This window comes from Laccaria bicolor, genomic scaffold, assembly GCF_000143565.1.
Source record: "Laccaria bicolor S238N-H82 LACBIscaffold_7 genomic scaffold, whole genome shotgun sequence".
NCBI classification, from domain to species: domain Eukaryota; kingdom Fungi; phylum Basidiomycota; class Agaricomycetes; order Agaricales; family Hydnangiaceae; genus Laccaria; species Laccaria bicolor.
The window spans coordinates 1,075,804-1,099,446 of record NW_001889878.1 but is presented as its reverse complement, the minus strand read 5'-3'; the positions used below and the strand labels follow the sequence as shown (position 1 = coordinate 1,099,446).

General features: G+C 45.8%; 4 protein-coding genes across 4 annotated transcripts; 1 reads left to right on the top strand and 3 right to left on the bottom strand.

The window, feature by feature from the left end:
- Positions 1 to 12,466: 12,466 nt before the first annotated feature.
- On the bottom strand, positions 12,467 to 14,720 carry LACBIDRAFT_317290 (uncharacterized protein; the record flags this gene model as incomplete). The annotated part of the gene is made up of 12 exons (XM_001878822.1): positions 12,467 to 12,738; positions 12,802 to 12,909; positions 12,979 to 13,503; positions 13,555 to 13,585; positions 13,648 to 13,803; positions 13,860 to 13,928; positions 14,049 to 14,131; positions 14,181 to 14,251; positions 14,312 to 14,349; positions 14,401 to 14,529; positions 14,585 to 14,613; positions 14,666 to 14,720. 12 exons carry the CDS (start codon positions 14,718 to 14,720, stop codon positions 12,467 to 12,469), a joined length of 1,566 nt encoding a protein of 521 aa, XP_001878857.1.
- Positions 14,721 to 15,091: 371 nt separating this feature from the next.
- LACBIDRAFT_317289 (uncharacterized protein) lies at positions 15,092 to 16,594 on the bottom strand (the record flags this gene model as incomplete). Its single annotated transcript, XM_001878821.1, has 10 exons — positions 15,092 to 15,168; positions 15,237 to 15,336; positions 15,390 to 15,469; positions 15,531 to 15,662; positions 15,717 to 15,775; positions 15,827 to 15,901; positions 15,961 to 16,175; positions 16,235 to 16,266; positions 16,321 to 16,391; positions 16,446 to 16,594. 10 exons carry the CDS (start codon positions 16,592 to 16,594, stop codon positions 15,092 to 15,094), a joined length of 990 nt encoding a protein of 329 aa, XP_001878856.1.
- Positions 16,595 to 16,846: 252 nt separating this feature from the next.
- On the top strand, positions 16,847 to 18,037 carry LACBIDRAFT_317288 (uncharacterized protein; the record flags this gene model as incomplete). Its single annotated transcript, XM_001879040.1, has 5 exons — positions 16,847 to 16,965; positions 17,025 to 17,065; positions 17,125 to 17,478; positions 17,531 to 17,672; positions 17,731 to 18,037. 5 exons carry the CDS (start codon positions 16,847 to 16,849, stop codon positions 18,035 to 18,037), a joined length of 963 nt encoding a protein of 320 aa, XP_001879075.1.
- A 300-nt stretch (positions 18,038 to 18,337) lies between these two features.
- LACBIDRAFT_248075 (uncharacterized protein) lies at positions 18,338 to 19,488 on the bottom strand (the record flags this gene model as incomplete). Its single annotated transcript, XM_001878820.1, has 5 exons — positions 18,338 to 18,500; positions 18,584 to 18,726; positions 18,783 to 18,848; positions 18,873 to 19,245; positions 19,307 to 19,488. Coding segments are annotated over 5 exons (927 nt in total), but the record flags the coding sequence as incomplete, so codon positions are not given.
- Positions 19,489 to 23,643: the final 4,155 nt, after the last annotated feature.

Genomic DNA, 23,643 nt, shown 5'->3' with positions numbered 1-23,643 from the left:
TGCAAGTTCTGGATATGAGTAACAGAGTCCTTGGAATGGAACATCCAGACAAAATCAGAGCCATGGCAAACCTAGCATCAACATATCAATACATGGGAAAATACACAGAGGCAGAGAAGCTGGAGATTCAAGTTGTGGAAGCAAGTACCAGAATTCTTGGAGTGGAACACCCAAATACAATTGGAGCCATGGGAAATTTAGGAGCAACATTTAGAAGTTTGGGAAAGTACACAGAGGCAGAGAAGCTAGAGATTCAAGTTTTGGATGCAAAGAACAGAGTTCTTGGTGTGGAACACCCAAACACAATCAGAGCCATGGCAAATCTAGCAGGAACATATTGTTGTCTGGAAAAATATGCAGAGGCAGAGAAGCTGGAAATGCAAGTTCTGGATGCAAGCAACAGAATCCTTGGAGTGACACATCCAGACACAATCAGAGCCATGGCAAATCTATCAGCAACATATCAAAACACAGGAAAATTCACAGAAGCAGAGAAGCTGAAGATTGATGTTCTGGATGCAAGGAAAAGAATTCTTGGAGTGCAACACCCAGACACAATCATGGCCATGGCAAATTTAGCAGCAAATTATCATGACATGGAAAAATATACAGAAGCAGAGAAGCTGAAGATTGAAATTCTGGATGCAATGAAAAGAAGTCTTGGAGTGGAACACCCAGAGACTGTCACAGCTATAGAAAATTTAGCAATGACATATAAATGTTTGGGAAAATACACAGAGACAGAGAGACTGGAGATCCAAGTTCTGGATGCAAGCAACAGAATTCTTGGAGTGAACATCCAGACACAATCAGAGCCATGGCAAATCTATCAGCAACATATCAAAACACAGGAAAATACACAGAAGCAGAGAAGCTGAAGATTGATGTGCTGGATGCAAGAAAAAAAATCTTGGAGTGCAACACCCAGACACAATCCATGCCATGGTAAGTCTAGCAGTGACATATTATGAACTGGGAAAGTACATAGAGTCAGAGAAGCTGGATATTCAAGTCCTGGATGCAAATAAGAGAATTCTTGGAATGGAACACCCAAACACCATCACAGCTATGGCAAATCTAGCAGTAACATATGGATGCCTGGGAAAATACATGAAGACAGAGAAACTGGAGTTCCAAGTTTTTGATGCAAGGTCCAGAATTCTTGGAGTGGAACATCCAGATACAATCAATGCCATGGAAAATCTTGCATTAACATATCGATGTCTGGAAAAATACACAGAGGCAGAGAAACTGGAGAAACAAGTTCTGGATGCAAGAAATAGAATTTTTTGACTGGAACACCCCCTGTTATGGTACTCCTCATTGGCACTCTATTCCCTCTTCTCCATTTACCTCTTACATCTCATTGCACTCTATTCATCACTACAACATCTTTCATTTCCTTCTTTATCCTCTGTTACTTGATTCTATTAACTTGTACCCACTGTTACTGCTCAACCAGTATCTAGTATATACCTAAGCACTGTGTTATGTATTGTCTGATGCATACTTATTAAAGTTAATGTGAGACATAGTTGACAGCATTTGGCTAAGTGTTATTTAGCAAACACAGTGCAACCAAATACTATCAGATCCAAATACATCAGTATAAGAACTCCTAAAGCAGTGATAGTTGTAGAACATTATGGAAGGTTCTCAGCTCTTCTGGATAACATAGTCATGTATTTAAGTAGAGCCATTAGTTAGGGAGGGTCCATTCTTACCTTTTACCTGAACATATCATGTGATCTTAGCTCTTGAATAAAGATTAGTAAACAAGCACCTTCATCAGTATCCAATAATGCTATAAGCTATTGTCTACTTACAATCTGACACATTAATGTCTAGTACTAATGTATCCAATAGGAAAGTGCTATGCTGGTCTAATGTTGAGACATGCCAGGACTTATGTACTCTAGGGTAAAACTCTATTTACCTAACTTGACCCTTCGACACTTACACAAACAAGTACATTGGAATTGATACTTTCAAGATAAACACTTGTGCTTATCAAGTACCTTACTTGTGATTATCTTTGGTAAGTCTTCAATCATTCTAAGCTAGTGACTATTCATATTCATAGGAATATGCCAACATTAGAGTCAATGAACTCTAACACCCCCACACCATCATAGACATGACAACTCCTGCCCTAACATTCAGAAGACCTTGACACATGGCAGTGAGTGATGTGCACCTAGTGAACTGACAAGATGCTGGAAGAACCCAAATGCCTAAACAACCCACATATATTTCAAACTAACACACTACAACTGACTTTCTGCATGAGGCACTCTGTGGCAATGTTGGTGTTGGCATTGTCATTGTTGATGTTGTGTGGTGGCATTGTTTACATGTGGTGTGCATGGATGAGTGGTGGGTGGTGGGCTCTGAACGAGATGGTGGTGGGGGGAAGAAAGACAGTTGGCATGTATAAACAACCAAAGAAACCAGCATGTGTAGCATCCAGAACATGCTGGGTGTGGCGGCCATATAGAGCACTGGTTTGCTCTATATATCTAAGGCCTTGTGGTGCAATGGATAATTGTGCAGTGACCTGGACCCTTACACTGCAGGAGCTTGAGGGTTCAATTCTTGCTTGTGCACTTTCATTTTTTATTCTTAATAAATAAGCTAATAGCGCCTAGGCTATGCATGATGCAGAGGTGATAAGTGACTGATGAGGAAAGAATAGCTGAAGTCAGGAAGATCAGGCGCAGCGCATGCCTGATTCCAATATATTTCCACTCAAGGTATGGCTATATTCCTATATAAGAAAGAAAAAAAAGAAAAAGATGATAAGGTCATGTAATGATTGATGTGAGGAGCAAGGGAAAATGTAGGAGAAAGTACATGCATGTGTGATATGGGTAGGGAGAGATGTTGTTGATGTCGTGGGGGATTGTGGTGATGAAGGAAAGCCTGTAGATATAAGAGAAAGTCTGTGAGTAAAGAAAAGTCTGTAAAAGTAAAGGAAAAAAGAGATGGAAGTTATGAATCCCAGGTGTGGATGTATGAGGATGCAGAGTGTGTGATTTGGCCAAAGAGTACAGGGCATTCAGTAGCTGTGCTATGGAACCATAAAAGTACAACATGGACAATTGCCCTATGGGTCATACTCGTGGTCACAAAAAGTAATGGGGCACGTGAGTTGGCGTGTCACAAAGTTGATGGTGGTTGAAAATATTTGAGTCTATATACCCACCCCATCTTCATTTTTATCCACTACATGAAGGAGAATAAGACTTCTCGCACTCAATATGACACTCCTACCAAAAACCAATTCATCGGTGCTGTTGAAGCTGGGAAATCTGTTCATGAAGCAGGCAGTATGTTTGGAATCAAAAAGTCCTCAGCAGACCGCATCTGGAAGAGATATGAAACCAGTGGAAACTCGCAGAACTTGTGATGCTCAGGTCGTCCAAAGGAGGTTTCCAATTGAACCAAACGGCTCATGGTCTGAACTGCAGTAACCAACTGTAGAAAGCCCTTCTGCAAGATAGCAAACACGACGTCGCCCAAAATCAGTGAGAGTACAGGCCGAAACATCTTAGCTGAGGAAGGATACCACAGACGAGTTGCGCAAAAGGTCCCATACCTTACAAAGAGGCACAAGGTTGATCATGTGCAGTGGGCGCGAATGTACAAGGGGTTTACAGAGATTGACTGGGCGAAAGTCATTTGGTCTGATGAGTGCTATGTTTATATTGGAGACAACCACAGCAAAATCTACGTAACACGATGCACCGACGAGGTACTGAATGAAGATTGCCTTGTCCCAACATTCAAGCAGTCCTCTGTGCATGTTATGGTCTGGGCCTGTATCATGAAGGGGAGAAAGGGGCCATTGATTGTTTTGGAATATCCAGGAGGGAAGGGAGGAGGGATGAACTCAGCACGATACAAAGACCAGGTACTTGAGGGTGTTTTGGCTTCTTTCCATGCTGAGGTCACTGGAGAGATGGGCAAGGTCTATTTTCAACAGGATGGAGCAGCAAGTCACCGCAGTAAATCAACGCAGAACTGGTTTTCGACTGCAGGCATTCTGTTGCTATATCACCCACCATCATCCCCTGATTTAAATCCTATTGAGCCAGTTTGGCATGAACTAAAAAAGGTCCTACATGCTCTACCACACCCCCCTACATCTGTAGACAAGCTTTGCCATGCAGTCAGGGATACATGGGACTCACTGCCAATTTCCGGTATAGACAAACACATAGATACTATGCAGGAGTGTGTGCAGGACATTTTAGCAGCTAAAGGAGGCCATACCCGATTCTAATTTGGTAGATAATATCTCTCATATTCCCTTAATGTGAACATATAGTTTTTTCCTGGATATCCTACCAGCTTAATGCATAAATGTAGAATTGTTGTCTAAGTCGAGCAAGGTGCATGAGTGTGTCCGAGCACATGCCCCGTTACTTTTTGTGACCACGAGTAGTATGCATCCAAGCATGGATCACGTGAGTTTTGAGAAAAGCAAGCAGCAGCTCTGAGTCGTGTGTCTGCTGACACACGACTGTTGTTGTGTGTGTGCAACTAGCCTTTGGTCGGCTTATATTGGACTTGAGTAAACACTCTGTTTAAACTTGATAAATTGAAGGGAATGATTCCACATGGATTCCACATGGACTCTCACTGGGTGAACTCATCTAACCCTGTGTTCTGAGGTGGAGTCCATTTGCAGATGGATTCTAGACAAAAATTTGGCTGGGTCACCACCAAAAAAAAATTGTCTCGACTCCACATGGAATCTGTGGGGGAGGGTAAAGTCCAAGTAAAGTCCTCCTTTTTTCCTCTTTTTAAGTATCTCATAGCAGCTACAAACATGGCCACAGTGTAATACTAATCAGCAAGACTGCATCTCTCTAGAAATGCTAGAATTTACTAATTCTAGCATTTCTAGTAACTCTAGTCATTTCTAGTTTCCTAGTTTCCCAAACTAGGGCTAACAGACTTATCTGATTCTAAACGCTCAACTAGGAAGGTAGGACAGCTAGTACTAGTATTTCATACTTATTCTAGTAGATCAGTCAATATCCTAGCACCACTAGGACACTCTTGTACAGCAAGATTCTTATAAACAATAGTAAAATGTATTCAATAAACGAATGACAAACAAATCCCTACTTAAGAAAGCTAAGACAAATATTTACCAGCTCCTGCTCCATGCCCCTCATCCATGGGTGGGTCATCACAAGCACTGAAGGACTCAAATTCACTTACGGAGATGACAGCTACAATCACCAAGATATCTATACCCAATAGAACATGTCAGCCTCTGTATCAAAACCCCAAAGGAAGAGCAAGAGAGAAAAAAGAAGACAGATAGACAAAAAGGCTCAACGTACGAGAAATGGAGAGATGGCAACCTCAAGCAGTATAAAAAGAGAAGCCCAAAATAGAGAAAGAAGGCCTGAAGAGGGAGAGAGAGAGAGAGAGAAGGCTTGAACAGAGAGAATGCTTCAAGCAAGAGAGGGTACTTTAAGCAAAAAGGAACAGAAGAAAATGAAATGGAATGAAACAAAGTGGGATGAAATGAAAAGGGGTGGGGTGAAACGAAATGAAGCAGAGGCGAAATGAAGCTAAACAGAGACAAGACGAAACGAACCAAAACGAAATGAAACGAAAAGCAAAGGAGTGACTCAAAGGAAACTTACTATCTTTCTTGCCACCGGTAAACCTCCTCCCAGCGTCCCTCGCAAATGGAATTCCATCATCGCTTGGCCTACCCTGCTCACACCGTGAGCCATAATCGGTGGCGTTGATAAGATGAAAGTCACAGCTGGGATGGTTGTCGAGACCCCTGTCGATCCCATAAACGAGGCGACAAGGGAGTCAATGTGTCAGGGTATTTGGGATGAGCTGTGGGGCACTCACACAGAAAGCTCAGATTTGTGACCTGTGGCAGGTCAATGGGTGATTGAGATGGTGGGAGGAAGAACAAACAAATGGTCTCGAGAGACGCTGATTGAAAAATTCAACATGACCACATGATGTTGGAGTTCCAACGAACTTGTAAAAAAAATCTCTTTACCATTGATGCTCTGTCACTCCCCCACGCCCGCCAATGTCACTGCCATTGCTGCCGTGGCCATCCTCGTTCCTCCTCATGACCATTCACAGAACACCGACCCCTTCACCAAATTTCAGAACCTTGACTGGCCACCGCACAATCTCATCACATCCCTCTGCGTTCAAATTTCGGGTTATGAGTTCGAAGGTCCACCAACCGCTGCTGTGGGGTGGTAGATTAATCCACAATGGATCAGTTATTGCGTTGCGGATCTCGTGCCCATGATGGATCACACCAGGTACGTCTTTTTTTCTCTCCCCTCTTCAAACACTGCATCTAATGAAGCTACACACGGGTTGCCTACAGCCCTCAGAGCTGCCATTGGGAAGGTCTGTGCTTCATCCTTCCCACTCCTTTACCCAAACTAACACATCAACGTTAAAGAGGCTTGTATTCCGCATGAGGTTTTGACTCAATCCTTACCTGAACCAGGGAATCCCGACCTTACTCAAGAGACTCCAGATGAGCAATCAGACGATATCGTCATGGGGACAAACCCGAATGAACAGCGGCTACAGAGTCAAGAACGCAATGACTCGAATGCAGGGGATGTACAAGGTGGAAACACATCCTTCGAACAGGAAAGCATCAACCTCATGGATGATGTTGTCGAAGACTTTCGAAGGAAAGAAATCACAAAACTCAAAGCCTTATCAAAGATTATCGCAGTCCTGGACTCGAACACCTCTAAACCAGAGAAAACTAAGGATGCAGCACTTGAGTCCTACTCACGTACCCTCAACGAAATTGAGGCTCTCGCTGCTTCAGCGATTAGGCGAGGAGAACAAGTCCAACAAGGACTCCAGCTCCCTGAAGGACCAAACACTCGAGCCGCACACGTTAGAGGCCATCAACGCGACGCCGAGATCGACGAACTCATATCTCATATCAGCAGGGAATCCAGAAAGTCTAAGAGACCCCTTTCTGGAGACTTCATCGACACCAATGATGATGCCAATGACTCTGACGTTGAAGGAGCGCAATCCAATAAAAAACATAGAGTTTTCGAATCTCAAATGCCCTGGTTCTCTCGAGAAGAAGAAGAGAGATGCACCAGAAACAAGGAATGTGAAGAATCACGCAGAATACTCTCCTTATTCGCTCGAGACTTCAAAACCGTTAAGCAGTGGATTCAAAACTCCAGAACAGCGCCTCTCGGATTCCCAAGCTCAGAATGGGACAACATTGTCCGAGGACAAGCTGTCAACCTCGATGCAGTGCTCTCATCATTGCACCATATATCCGCTCCTAAGGAGAACACTGGACGCGTGGGATCTACTGAAATCTCCCTTGGCCGATCAGAACCTTCAAAGAAAGTCCAAACGAGCGGCGAGTGGACGAGCGCCTGGAATGCGACCATCAAAGCGATTAAATTCGCTTTCCCTCATCGAGAGCGAGAACTCCGGGAGTATGGGGAATACATTGAGGGCCATTTCTCAGCCAGAGTCGCATCCTCCCACCGAAAAATCATCCTGTACGATACTGCCATCAGGAACGAAGTCGGGGGAGGCCAGAATGCTTTACTTACAGACACCCACCGTTTTTCCAGATTCTATTCAGCCATCGTCATGCCAGATGGGATCGAGTCAGACCATTCTCGGCTCACGTCTAAGCGACTCACAGGCAGAACAATCTCAAAAACCGAACTATGCCACTGTTATAATTCAATCAACGGGTGCAAGAACTCAGCCGAAGACTGTCAATTCAAGCATGCCTGCAGAAAATGCAAACGCACGGGTCACGGCAAAAAGTCTGGCGATTGTAAAGAAGGATCTAGCTCTAGACCTTCAACCTAAGTACCTTCGTCATAATATCTGGGAGGGTTACGACTATTTCTCCAAATTGTCCGCTGATTGGTCTGAAACAGCAAGACCCCTGCCAACCATTCCAAGCTCAGAACTGGCTAACCCTGTCACTACGAAGACAATTACAGAAAACCCAAACCTTTTCGACATCGTTACCCCCATCTATGTCGACCGCTTTCAACTTCTCCTGGAATCGCATCTGAACCAACCATTCGTAGAGTCAGTGTGCCGTGGCCTCCGTGAGGGTTTCTGGCCATGGGCCGATACCCACATTGGAGAATATCCAGACACGCTCGACCTTTCCTACCCTCAAACGGATGATCCCAAGGAAGCCCAATTTTTACGTGACCAACGTGATCACGAAATATTCAAGGGGCATTTCTCCGAAGCATTTGGAGAAAAACTTTTACCAGGGATGTATTGCATGCCAGTATTTGCCATTCCCAAACCTCATTCAACAGATTTGTGAATGGTTACTCACCAAAGTGCAGGGAATTGCTCTTTGAACAGTATGATACCCCATGATGACATTGTCGGGTACCCACTAGACAACCTGTGCCATCTTGGGGAGTTTCTCCTATCAATGCATCGTCGAAGTCCTGACTCACCTCGAACCCTCTTCAAGTCTGACGTCGCCGAAGCTTATCGGCTACTACCAGTACACCCTTATTGGCAAATAAAGCAAGCAAATCGGATTGATGGCTCCTTACATATTGACAGGAATTGTGCCTTCGGCGGACGCGGTTCAGGTTGTAACTGGATTGCTTTTATGTCCCTCGTCTCGTGGATTGCGAAGAAAAAGCGCAATGTGGAGTTACTGGGAACATACTCAGATGACTCGTTCAGTCCCGAGCATATGGACAATGTGACTTGGTATGAACCTTATCGAAAGTTCATGCCCACGAATCAAGTCAAGATCCTACAACTCTGGGATGAGATTAACTTGCCACACAAGGAGAAGAAACAAGTCTACGGCTCAGTCCTCACCATCATTGGAATAGAAGTCGATGCTAACGAGCTGTCCATGTCCATGCCCCTGGATTCATTGCAAGACTTAATTGCTGCCATAACCGATTTCATTACCAACCGTCAAAGATTTTCACTAAAGGAATGGCAACTCTTAGCTGGTTGGATGAACTGGAGCTTCAACGTCTTCCCTCTCCTCCGACCTGCTCTCAACAACTTCTATGCAAAGATAAGTGGCAAAAATGCTCCAAACAGATGTGTCAGAATTAATAACGCTGTTCGCGCCGACTTGTCCTGGGCAGTTGGACACCTTGAAAAAGATTCAGGGATTCGCCTCATCCAACATTTACGATGGGATGCCTCATCTGCCGATTTCACGATATACTGTGATGCCTGTCTTGAGGGTATGGGGTTTTGGTGGCCTGACAAATGTGTCGGCTTCTACTCACCTGTACCTGATGGATTAAACGAGGAACAATTTTTTTACTTCGAGGCGTTGTGTGTCCTGTCTGCACTCCACTACATTGATGACTCACAACACCCTACAAAATCGTCGCGCATATTGATTTACACTGATAATGATAATGCAGTGGCCATCTTCAATACTTTGCGATGCCTTCCGCGATATAACAGCATCCTCATCAGTGCCGCTGACACCCTCATAAAGGGTAGCCTCCACCTACGCGTGCTCCATATCGCAGGAGAACTTAACTATGTTGCCGATGCGATATCGCGGAGAAATTTCGACCTTGCACGACAACATGTGCCTGGACTTACCATATCCACCTTTACACCCCCTCAATTGACGCTGGGGGCTGCGCAAAAATGATCTCGTCAAACGTCAAGTCCAGACAACCCCTCAGGGAAGTCTGGACGCAGGAGCGCCTCGTCCATGAGCGTGCTATTGCCCTCGGACAAGCAGTGGACAATTCAACCTGGAAAAATTATGGATCAGCACTCAATTCCTACTTAAACTTTGTGAAAATGCACGACTACCCACTAGACCCAACCCCCGATGCCTTAAGCTTATTCACCGTCTACATGTGCCACCACATCAAACCCGATTCGGTGGGAACGTACCTATCAGGCATATGCCATCAATTGGAACCCTACTTCCCGGATATTCGGTCCTCTCGCAACTCTGCTCTGGTACATCGTACATTGCAGGGCTGCAAGAGAATGCGAGCCGTCCCCACCTCGCGCAAACGTGCTCTCACCATAGGAGACCTTGAAACCATCGTCGATGCACTCTCCTCCTCCACTGATTATGACGACACGCTCTTCCTTGCTCAGCTATTGACAGGCTTCTTTGCACTACTCCGACTAGGCGAAATGACTTACCCTGACGACCCAGAACTCCAAGATCCGAGAAAGGTCACAAAGCACAGCTCGGTGCAATCTGACGACGTTTCCTACAAGTTCTTCCTGCCTGGACATAAGGCCGACAGGTTTTTCGAAGGAAATACGATCATCATACGCAAAAACCCACACAAGTTTGACCCTCGCAAACAATTTTTGTTCAATTCCGACACCGCCGGCCAATCACTCTGTGCTGGAGGAGCCACCTCCCTAGCCAAGAATGGTGTACCACCCTCAATAATTCAAGCTATTGGCAGATGGGCGTCAGACGCCTTCAAAATCTACGTTCAAAAAAACCCCGTGCTCATTCAAGCACTCCTTTTCGGACAAACCAAGCGATCCCAAACCACCTTTCTCCACGCTTTGGAGAAACGACCTTTTTTTCCTTTTCTTTTTCTCAATAGACTTTTCTTATCTACTTTACCAACAGACTCTTCTCACCCATGGACTCTTATCAACCCCAACACGTATGGCCTTACGCCATCTCGACTACTATGGACATCAACCACTTTATTATCGGACAAGTTGTAATTTTTTGAATTTTTATCCTGCATGTACCGAGACCTTTCCCCCCGCTCCTCACATCCTTCACTATGTGAACTCATCACTTTATTTTTTATTTCTTCAATATAGGACTATAGCCATACCTCGAGTGGAAATGTGTCGGAATCGGCTGCCCGCGGCACCCGATTTCTGATTTTTTGGCTATCTCATGTCCCACGTCGCCTCTGTAACACCATCAAGCTTAAGTGTCATTGGTCGAGTTTAAACGTTGTTTACTCAAGTCCAATGAAAGCTGGCCAAAGCTTGAGTTACACACGCACAACTTCAAACTCTCTGTGTCCACTGACGCGTAACTCAGAGCCGCTGCTCATTGAATATCCACGCTTGGATATGTGCTTCGATATCCACGCTTGGATACACGCTTCATGATCCACGCTCGGATCTTATCTTATTTTAGATTCGCACTACCAGCTGAGGAGTGAGATGAAACCCCCCTTTCTGTAGGGCTCTCGTTTCAACACCTCACTCCCTCAGCTAGGTGCGAATTTCTTTTCTTCTCTAGGGTTGTCGTTACAATAGCTCACTCTATCCTCATAGTTGAGCTTTTCTCTCATTTTTCGTCACCCACCCACCCTCTTCCTATATATTTACATGTACATTACATACCTCGCCATACCTCGAGTGGAAATGTGTCAGAATCGGCTGCCCGCGGCACCCGATTTCTGATTTTTTGGCTCCTCTCCATCGCCCCCGCACATCTTTGACACCTAAAGGTGCAGAGCCAGCCTGTTTGAGACATTATTACTGTAATGACACCACACATTCCAACTCACATATCTCTCTTCACAGCAAATACAGGCTGAACCGTCGATGAGATGTGCACCGTCGCCTCATCAGGCTTCGCATCCATCGCCCCGTTCTCTGTCATAAGTAAGGATGACCTACCATACTCTCCTGCCTCACTGTTGACGCAATTGTCGTCCACACGCTGTCCTCCGCTGGTCTCGACACGGTGACACTAGCCCATGTCTATATCTCTGTACCAGTATAGTCAACTTAATCAATGCATACTGTAGCATTTCATTCAATTCAACAGGGCCCGTGACGCGTGACAGGTCTGTCGAAAATTTGGTTTCGGCAACCTCACAAATTCGCCGTGACAAGCCGAAAATTTGGGCAAATTTTCGACATTTATCACAGAGCTCCAGACGATTTCGACACCTTACAAAAATCTGCGTGACCACCGTGACATTTCGGCAATTTGAAGGGCCCCGTGACGCGTGACCGTCGAATTGAACGAAATGCTACAGTATATCTATGAACAAAAAACTAAGCATATTGGAGAAGAGAGTGTATAAGGATGCTCAAAAGCCTTTCTAACCTAACTAAACACAAGTCTAGAATAAGTAACGAGCTGCTGAATGACCACTAATGTTGACTAGAAAGTGACTAGAAAAGTGGCTAGAAAAAGTAAGAGTTACTAGAAACGCTAGGACGTACTATGACGTACTAGGGAAAAAAAGGTTTCTAGTACTAGCATTTCTAGGGCATCTAGTAATTTCTAGTGTTTTCTAGCACTTCTAGCACCTCTAGCCAGATGTCATCTTGCTGATGTAACCCTTACTAACGTATCGGGTATTGCAGAGAAAAAAAATGACATTCATATTGGTGAGACTCATAATTGGTCCAGAAAAAAATAGCATATCAAACTCCTGGACACTGATAGTACCCGAAATTCGTCGGAGTGCCATCACACGACAGTTGGCGAAGCACGCGATTTACCTTTCCCATAAACTCTGTTCCAGAGTCGGAGATACTTCACAACTGGCGAGGGACGAGACCGCTGGGCGTCGGGTGGTGGGATGCTGCCCTGCATCTGAGTGTTGCCTATTTGGGTCTCTGACGTCGCAATGCTCCGGTTTGCGTCAGATTCCAAGCGAGGACCGAACAACCTGGAGCTTCCAACACCATGTACGGCAGTCGGCTCCTCAGGAGATAGTGTGAGTTGTATGGAAGGATTGTCTGCAACAAGAATGAGATAGAAAGAATAAGCTGCAAATCGCTTCGCAAATAATTAAAACTCACAGCGCGAGTTGGCGGGTGAGCGGGGACCAAACAACCCAGGACTTCCCCTCCCAAAAATGTGCAAAACTGGCTCCCCAGACGGTGGCATAGGCACCAAGGCAGGATCGGCTGCAACAACAAAGAGACGGAAATGATGAGGTACCTCCGAATTGTAGCTTCGCAGATAATCAGACTCACGTTGCCACGCAGAAAACGAATGAGGCACATAACTCCTGATGGATGGTGCCGAGATATTCATTTTTGGCGGCGGCTGTCGCCGACGCTTAGTAGTATAATCTGGATTGTGAGGATATCGAACAAGCTGGCCACATATCGTACAGATCTCATTTTGACTGGGGTATTGGTGAGCAACAACAATGCTCCTTGACACATCCGCCGTAAGGGTTATTTCCTCACGAAGATACCCAGGACAACGATGGGAACCCCATTTGTGAGGTGATGCTGTGATACGAGGCAGGGGAGAGTCTGCTGAGGATGCCCAAACACGGTCCGAGTCGAAACAGCGCACTATAGACTCGAGGTTTCGATTGCTTACACTCTTGTCAAGTTTCCACCGCAACTCACGCCGAGGAACTTGATGAGATATCCACACTTCCGAAGCGTCCTCGGCTACGTTTGAGTGGCCTTCCCGATTGGTTTGAACGACCATTGAGTGATTTTCGACGAAGTCGTCGGTGTCCAGTTCCTTCTCTGGAAGATCATCTGTCATTGAACTTCAGCGGCTGTAAAAAAACATAAAAATAAACATGGTACCATAGAGGAAGGAGTTGACCTCCGAAAATAGCTGGAGTGGGAGAAGATGCTTTATCACAGCGATGGATAGGTCTGCCTAAAAAGACTACGAACTTTTTGACAGAGCCCGCTCAATATTTCGATCCCAATGTGGTGGTCTTTGAAATGGTATGAAGAAGAATCCGGATGGTGGTGTCCTTGAGCAGTGGTACCCGGTAAGTGAATCGAAAGAACTGGCTCATCGCCGCCATTGACAAAGATGTCGAAGTTCTGATCCTCGAAAGTAAGCGTCTTCTCGTTGTGAAAGACTAGACTAGTATACTCACCTCCAATTTCAAAATGTTAACTATGTCTTTTGATGAAAGGTTGAGAGATTCCATGTAAATTAGTCCCGCCTGGACATGTACATGTATGTAAGCGGAGAAATGGCTGAAACAGCTATCCATACCGCAAGACCTTTGACCTGGAGTCGTTTGCGTGGTTAGGCCACATCACCATTTCCAACGAGAACTAACCGTTTTTATCGATAGCTGAACACTCTTGTTCAAATCGGTACGCAACGCTTTGGCTAGCAATAAAGTCATTTTTTTGTCAGATACTAAGGCCTCCGTAAGTACAGTGAGTTAATCAGAATGCTAGAGACTCACTTCCGTAAACGATGTGTGGATTTTTTGTGTTTTCGCCAGAAACCCCAATCATTTTTGTAACATTAGGATGGCTGGGTTTTAAGCGAGTGACGAGCCATTAGATGATCTGAAAGTTTGTAGACAATACTCACAAAAGGTCTTTAGTCAAAGCAACATTGTCCTTCCAATTCTGCGAGAGTTGCAATCAACAAATCCTCCGAGTAGAATGAGAAACTTTCACCTGCTCGGCGCCAGGACCTTTGAAGACTTTGACTGCCACAACGCACCCTCCATAGAGCGCAGAGTACGTGTAATAATTGGAACCCCTTGCTATTTCGCTTTGCAAGTTCATGTCCCTTGTATGTACGATCTATGATATAGAAAGGAACTTCAGAAAGACGAATGAACCACGACAAGAAGCGAACCATTAGGCCGTCCGAAGTTTCATCGCGAACTTCCTCATCACTTTTAGCAACATCGTTGAAACATTGAAATTCCGGACAAACCTGTAGATCTTATGAAGTTGTAGTTGAAGTAGGCGTCCCCAGCTACATCATGCATATGACAGTCTTGGATGGTAAAACCTGATGCAAAGGGGAAGAAAGCCATGCGGTTTATCGATGTTGCTAGTGCAATACAAGCGGGAGAGAATGCAATGCATCATATCTGGAGGTACTTAAAGGCTTAGACATGTTGTTGACATGAGGCTGTGATCTAAGTACAGCCAGCCAACTCAAAGGAAAGGCGGTACAAATCAAGTACAAATATCTCTACCCCTCAAGTTTGTAATATCACCGTAACGGCTGGTGTCGAGACTAATACAAGGTATCCATTCACTCCAAGTCCAAAAGTAGTAATAGTACAATCGCAAGTCCATTCATTTCTACCAACATAGTCCACATCGGATATCGTTTTCAAGTTGAGTACGTCTTTCATGATCTATTTGCCAATGAACCTATTCGGGCATTGTGATAGTTCTCTAGGAACCACTTCACGGTGATGTCCAACGCTGTGTAAAGTAAAAGTAGGGTGTCGTAAGAAAGGGAGATCCAATATAAACAAGTGAATGTAACCCACCTTTATCGAAAGGGGTGAACTCGAACCCGCCCATCAACGTCAAAAGCTTCTTGTTCGATGCGGGTTTCCGGAATTGGCCGTCCGCGCGCGTAGTGTCGAACTAGAGAGGGTTAGCTGAATGGCTGACTTGGTAATGTTGTGTGTGGGACGTACGGTGTATTCTCCTTCAAAGCCCACGGCATTCACAATGGCGTCTGCGACCGCTTTGATGCTCACTTCTTCATCTTCACCAACTGTGAAATGGAAATCAAGGATCAGAAGTACTCGATGGAGAGAGAGGTTGATATGACTAACCCGAGAGAATGACAGGTTCAACGTCGTCGTATTCCCGAAGCATCCATATGAAGAGTTTCGCAAGGTCATGTGAGAAGATGAATTGGCGAAGTGGTTTCCCTGTCCCTGCGACGACGAAAGGTGTGTCGTTCTCTAGTCCAGGTCATATATATCATTCAGAAGTGGAATAGAGCTAGATGAACGCACTCTTTGCTAGGTAACACTTGTGAATGAGCCCAGGGATGACGTGTGAATCTTCTAGATCACTAAAACCTATTCAACCACCTGAAAGGGAAGTAAGGAAGCGCTTCACGTACAAGTTGTCATGAGGCCCAAACACGTTCGTGGGTATCGCCGAAGTGAAGTTACACCCGAATTCCTCCTTGTACGCACTATGAATCGTAATCAACTCCACCAACAAAGGGGTTTGAAAGAAAGAGATGAAGCGCACTGATTCTGAACATCGACCATGCGTTTCGCATGGGCGTAGCCAAAGTTACTTTCGTGTGGTGGTCCACTGTGGATCTTAGTTTCGTCAAGGGGGTACTGGACTTTATCTGGGAAAACGCATGTTGAGAGACATGAGATGACTTTGGTGGTTTTGTGTTCGTAGGCGGCGTGTAGGACGTTATCGTTGATGAGGATATTGTCTCGAAGGAAGGTGAGCTGTTAGTTAGATGGTCAGCGAGCGATCTGTGGGGGTAAAAGAAGGTTAGAGAGCGTGCCTTGTATTTCATATTCTTGAACAAGCCTCCGACTAGAGAAGAAAATCAGCTTTTGCCTGTTCTTATTACGGCTTGAACTCACGCACCAAGAGCAGCGAGGTGGATGACATGTGTAGGCTTGTACTTCTCATACAACTGACGCGTCTGTGCAGGATCTCTGTGTATGATAAGCAGGGGGCGAGAAAGCGATAAGTCCTACGACCCTCCTCACCTCAGATCGGCCTCTGATGAACTGGCGAATATCCAAGTCTCGCCATCTCGCTTTCCAAAACGCGATCCTTCGGGTTCGGTATCAACGATATGCTTTATCGCTTTCCCCACTAGCCCCGTTCCTCCTGTGACGAGGACGACGTTTGACATGATGAGATGGAGGAGCTCTAGGTCGTCAAGTTATTGGGTTCCTCAGAATCGTCACTATTAATCGTGGTCAACGTCGACCTGACAGAAGGGATGAAGGAGAGAATGTTGGTTAGCAATGCATAGGCTAGATTAGATAATTTCTTATCTAAAGCTCGATATAACACGTGATATAGAATTATCCCGCTCCTCCGTCTTCGCCACTCCCTCACCGCCTACTTAGATCGTGCGTCCAGATACCTGCACAACCCACTCATGAACTGCAAACGCATCGCAGAGGGCGCATACGCCCTCGCCAACTCTCCCGACGACCCCCTCGGGCCGCTGGTCAAGGAAGCTCTGGAAGTCATTGATCATGCCTTGGATACACACGGGTGTGTGAGAGGTTCTCGTAACGGGCCAGTTGATGACCTTACAATAATACTACTCAAAGGCAAGACGGCCTCTCTATCAGCTTCAACGGCGGAAAAGACTGTGAGTTTTCCTTCCCGCATCACTCCATTGACAAGCATCAACTCTTCTCATTTTCATAGGCACAGTCCTTCTGCACCTCTACGCAGGAGCCATCGCACGGCGGCTACAACTCTCCGAAGAGATGAAACCCATTCACTCGATATACATCCCCGTACCCTCGCCCTTTCCTTCATTAGAAGCCTTCATCTCAAAGACGGAAAAGACGTACAACCTCGATTTATTTTCGTGTCGGTCTGCACTATCCCAAGTAGACCCTACGCTTACTACAGGGCCGGGTGAGCCGGGTGCTCCCAAAGCAGCAGGGAAGATTAGACCTGGGGAGGGGATGCTTCACGCATTGGCGATGTACAAGGAGCGCTTCCCACAGGTCACTGCCATCTTGATTGGTACCCGCCGAACGGATCCTCATGGGGGTACGTTCACCCCACGTCTTCTTATTTTCGTTCCGGTTGATTGTTAGTGTAGCTACATTATCTCACAGAAATATGACGGACCCCGGCTGGCCATGTTTTGAACGCGTAAACCCAATAATCAACTGGTCCTACGCGGACGTGTGGAAGTTCCTTCGGCAGCTTGAGGTGCCGTATTGTGATTTATACGATCAAGGGTAACGTTTCTTCCCCCTTCTCTTATCTGGCTCTGTTCTAAACTTCTTTTTTCTTCAGTTACACATCCCTAGGATCGACTTACAATACTTTTCCCAACCCTGCCCTTCTTGTCCCAGAGCAGAAGCCTTTGGTAGAAGGGAAAACACCACTATCTACACCTGTTTCGCCAGAGTCTTGTACGTCATCAACACCATCACGGTCGAACGGCGTCCCTCCGGTCGAACCATCACGGTCCTCAACTACCGAAGATGCAACTCCGCGGTACCGGCCCGCGTACGAGTTGACGGATGGGAATCTGGAGAGGTGTGGCCGGGGATTGAAGTTGCCTGCTTTACCGCAGGCGAAGAGTACAGGATGTCGATAAAGAGGTAATGCAACTTTGAAGAGAAAGAGAGGACAGATCATCCTGTAACATTTTGACATACTTATAGACGTCTCTTGGGCTATCACTAATATACTTCCTGCGCATCTTTGGAAGGAGTGACGAAGCAGTTGGAAAATAGACGATAGCAGGTCTGATAATTATAATGTACACATCCCTGCTCTCGACGAAGATGGGTATTACACACATCACGCGCGTCAGTGTCTATGCTAAAGTCCTGCTGCGCGCTTCTCTAAGAAATAAATACTGTCAAGCAACGATCGTGGGTGTAGGCTATAGTAGCTATCTGGGATTCGACTCCGCCATTGATTCAACGTCCATCTTGAGTCGGTCATATGCGTCTTTCGAACTTGAAGAGTTGGAAGCGGGCTGCGATTCTTGATGTTTTACCCAGGTGTACATTAGGGAGCCGAAGAGAATGGTAGCTATTGAAGAGGCACGGCCCCTGAGGGAGATGTATACGTCAGATCGAGTCATGGAAGACGGGAACACGGAGGATGAGATATGGGATTATGGGGGCAGACGTACCCTGTAATAACGTCGTGGAATATCCACATTCCAAGAACGGATGAAAGTACGCCGCGAACGGCTGAGGATACCATGTGAGTGATTGGGGATGTCACTTTGATGGAAAGTAGACTGGCGAAGCTCATCATGAATCCAAGGATGCCCTTTGGTAAAGATGAGCATGAATGATTCAACGTGTCTGAGAAAGGGCGAGGCTTACAGTGATCAGAGATCCCCAAAGGAATGTCCTCAATGGACTCATAGCACCAGCCTTGACCAAAAGCTCCTCGACGCCAAACAGCAACTTGACCACATCCGGACCTTCACCAACCAGAACAAGAAGCGGCAGCAGCACAATAGCGCTCAACAAGTTAGTATACCACGACAGCGCAAGCGCGCTCCCATTAACGACGTTAAGGCTTTGCTTGATAACCACGGAATGGGTAGCCGTGATCGCCGAGCTGGCGACACCGAAAAAGACACCGACGAGGGAGATGGGTGTTCCATCTAGGAACACGCCGATGAAGAATCCGAGTGTGACGACGCCGCATGTGAGGAGGATGCGTAGGGATGGGCGGGAGTGGAGGACTATGAAAGAGGTGAAGACTGTGAAGGGGAGAACGAGGCCGCGAGCGACTTGGTAGAAGGAGGCGTCGACGTATTTGAGGGTGTAGTTGCTAAAGCTGTGTGGAGTCGTGAGTTTCTTTTGGGGGGTACTACAAGGGGATGGGTGGGGGGACTGACCTTAAACCGAGTACGTTCAAGCCGACCATTGGGACGAGGCCTTTACATGTTTCCAGGTCGAATGTTAGACGGTCGGGTAGGATGCGTAGCGTGTCGGATATTACGAAGAGGAGGGAGGCGATTGTTAATTGGGTCCAGAGGAAGAAGAGCGGGATTGAAGTGACGTTCAGAACCCATTTGTTGCTGCAAGTGATCGTTGAGCGTTTCTACAAAGGAGGACAAGAGAAATTGCCGCACGCCATGACCATCTAGTGGTAGTGTGTAAGTTCACTTCCGCATTTCAACAAGTGAGAACGTACCGACAATGCAGCCACCAGATAAAAAACGACAACACCAGTCTACGAGGAGAGTCAGATAAGCTTTTCGGTCGTTTACAGTTGTAAAGCGGGGCGTACCACTAGCGCCTTTGAAGCAGGTTTCGCGTCTTTGTGAGGCGCCATTCAAGCTGGCGAAAGAGCTGGTTTGAAAGAAAAGAAAAAAAAGGTCGTTGCCGTCCTACGTGAACGGCGTCAAAGATAAGAACAGGGCCAGCATTCATTTTGCTCGAAACTCAGGGCGCTGCGCTTATCCTGGGAATTTCAAATTTATATGCTTGCTCGGTACCTTTCCGTTCCAAACCACCTTCCGTGGAGGCAACTTCAGAGGTTTTGAACAGAACTTTCAAAAAGTCTGTCTGTTGAATAGTCGAGGCGGACCGGCAACTCCGGTATGCCGATCCCGTGCATACGCGCACGTACTAGTCTCATATAGGACAATGTAGATAGTTATAGTAGTTTGTAGTATATTCTAGTTACATATGTTTGTAGTATATAAGGGGGACTGAGAGTCCCCGAATTCATTACCTTCTCACTCAACCACTACCCCTCGTACTCGCTGCTCCAACAGGTTATGGGCCCCGAGCCCTAAACATACTACACACACTATACAAAACTTTATCATACCGCTATATCACCACATCACAGACTTTATCATACACGATACCATATCACACGTTACCCTATCAATTACATAGCAGCAAATGGAGACCAATACAGTGTCTTGCATAATGCTTTGCAGCATGAATTTTTTCAAATCGTATTTGATTATATTTGTAGTGAACCTAATATGTCACAACTAAGGCCCAACGAAATGATCTATGTCCGGAATAAGCCTGAATGTGACATCTCAGGACCAGTTTAAACACAGCCAAATACAATTTCAAAAAATTCACGCTGCAAAGCATTATGCAAGGCACTGTAATGGATCATCGAATGTTTACCGGATTGAACCGCTTAAAGGCGCGGACAATTACGCGGTATGGAAAATCAAGATGATGGACATCTTGTACCGTTGGCGGCTGGGCTCAGGTCTGTAATTGGTAAGAGAAGTTGATTTCCGAGGGGTGTTTGGGGGAACTGGCACCGCTTCTTCACGAATTCTGAGTGCGTGACAATATGAAATGAAAACTAATAGCTGCCTGTAGGCATGGGTGACAACGCGTATGTTTTCCGTGAATAAACAGCTGGTTTCAGTACTGTTTCAGTATTTCTTCTTGAAAGTCATACGAAAACTTAACGAAAACCTCTTTGCATATCCACATAAGTATTCATATTGATTGTTTGGAAAGTCTGTAGCCGTAGATTGGACTTTCATATGTTTTCTGCGAAAGAAAACACTTGGAAAACACTTTATTTCCATTATACAAAGTATATTGAACGATATCTTTGGAACTTGAAGTCATAACTCATGGTGTGGTCATGTGATGTTACCACCCTGTTTTTGGCCACGTCCGTCGTCGATTGTATTTTCTTATGTCTCTCTCAACACCCTCGATCTGAATGAGCAAAAGCCCTCGCACCAAGCATGGCCTGATTTCAGTTAGAGTGTGTTGTTTCCACCGTTCTTTTCACTAATCTCACACGTAAATTTCTAGGTACTACTTTCTTTGATATTCAGAAGCTGCGGCGACTCCAACGTGCACGCATGGATTAACCGTGAATTGAATAAAAGCTTCGCTGTATGATCCCAGCCAATTGACGTCCTTTCCATGTAAAGTGACCCATTTTAGCGAGCTGCAGTGTGTTTTCTATCAATACGTTTTCTGCGTAGCGCTCACACGTATACTCGAGATGTTCCCTTATGGCTCTCTCAACACCCTCGATTTGAAGAAGTCCTTTCCATGTAAAGTGACCTATTCTAGCGAGCTGCAGTGTGTGTTTTCTATCAATACGTTTTCTGCGGAGCGCTCAGCCGTATGTTTTCCTATCTTTCTTTTGAAATCTCACTTATGGTTCCGAAAGGATGCCTGTGCGGATTACTCTTGTACGAATGAGGAAGTTTACGAAGGTTGAGATGGTTGGGATGCACAAGGTCATACCTTTGCGAAATAATATAACTACAACTTTCATCGTCATCCCAAGTACCGGTGCAAGCGCCCAGACAAGTTGGAAAGCCCATGGCAGGAGAACACCAGGCACACGTACATAATTTTCTGTGGCTAGTCCTCGTCTTCTGCGAGACGTGCCAAGAAACCTGTTCTCGAGGTGATTTAGTGCACGCCTGTGCCTCGAAGGCAAGCCCAGGTGTGATAGAAGAAACTGATTTGGCGGTGTCCTCGGCATCGCAGCAGCGGCCTTTTGACTCCAGGCGGCGGCAAGGTGCATTACTTTCTGTTTGATTCCTATTGTCCCGAAATTTACACTCATACTCATATGAAACTTAAAGGTGCTACCTGACCTGATATGCAGTTCTGCAACTCCAATTCAGAACTACCATCCACATGGACTGCCCGCAAATTGAATGCCACAATTCGTCTCACAGCAGTTGCGGTTGTGTACAACTTATATAAATAGTCTGCTTGTTCACCTCAGTGATCAGTTGAAGACCCTTTCAACGGTCGAACTGCGGTTTTCTTCCAGTGCTTGCCATCCTGTACCGTGCTCACTTCGGCGTTATCACCGTCCCGTTGACGTTTCGATAGCCAAATCGCGCTTGTCACCCTCTGCTTGTCCCTTAACTATTGTTTTGTCTTTGCCGGCACCTTCAACGAATGTCGTCCCATAACCGCAACCCTATGGGTAAAAATCAACATGCTACTGTCCGTGCGTATATCATCTCAATATGTTTGATTACAATGTCCTAAAAACAGTTTAGCGTCTGTGGATGACCCTCGTCTCGCTGAAGCGCTGACGAAATTTCATCGCGAGGGATTGTCCAGTAATAGCCGTATAAAGCAGAGGCTGTTTGCAGAGTACGGGATTTCAGCCAGGTAATCCATTTATTGTCGAACATCTTTCAGCCTAATAACTTAAAATCGTGCACTTGATCAGTGTCTCTTCTATCAAGCGTCGGAGGAATGACCTTCAGTTATTGGGACCTCGTTCCAAACTGCAAAAGCTCACCGAAAAGGAGAAAGAGCAAGTTGTTTTACAACAGCTTGACAGAGACCCTTCGAAAGGACAAGGGCTCGGGACTATCAAAAATCACATTGCCCACGACCAGGGTATTCAATTGGCGCGTGACACTATATCTGGCATCATGCACCTTCATGATGCGGATGCGTTTCTTGCTCGTGAGCCGGGGGCAAAGAGGATCCACCGTGTACCCAAGGCACCAATTGGCGTCCACGAGAGGTGGTCAGGCGACGGCCACGATAAGCTCTATAAGATAGGTTTCCCAATATGGGCTGTCGTCGATGATGCAACAGCGAGATGGCTCGCTGCACGGGTTGTTCCAAGCAATCGAATGGGTGACATAATCGGCTATTTATTTCTTTGCCTCGTCCTCAAATACAAAGGTACGTGATTATTACCACATCCTTATATTGAAACTGATGTCGCGCTCAGGGCTTCCTCTCCAGTTTAGTACTGATTGCGGCTCAGAAACGACACAACTGTATGGGCTTGTTAATGCTCTTCGGTGCAGTTTCCTTTCATGATAATTCTAATCTATCGTCCTCATGTCTCTGCAGCCAAATTTTTCATCCTGACTACGACATTGGTACGCTGCCTGCTCACTGTTATCTTCGAAGTGTGCACAATATCTCAATCGAGCGGTCTTGGCTGCGACTGCGCCTTGATTTTGGTGACAATGCTGTCACGGAGTACCAAAAGGGACCCCCATCCGGAAACTTCAAACCTGAAGACCCAGTTCATTCGTAAGTGTCGTTTTATGCATCGCTCGCTCAGTATTGATTGCATATTCTATTTTATTAGTCAATTGAGCCAGTGGCTTTGGTCTAAAACTCTCCAGCTCGCACTCGATGGTTTCACCGAAATGCGAAATGGACAGAAGATGCGTAAAGATAATGAAAAGGCTGGTCCCTCTGGTTGCTCTCGGAATGAGGCATTCTTCTGCCG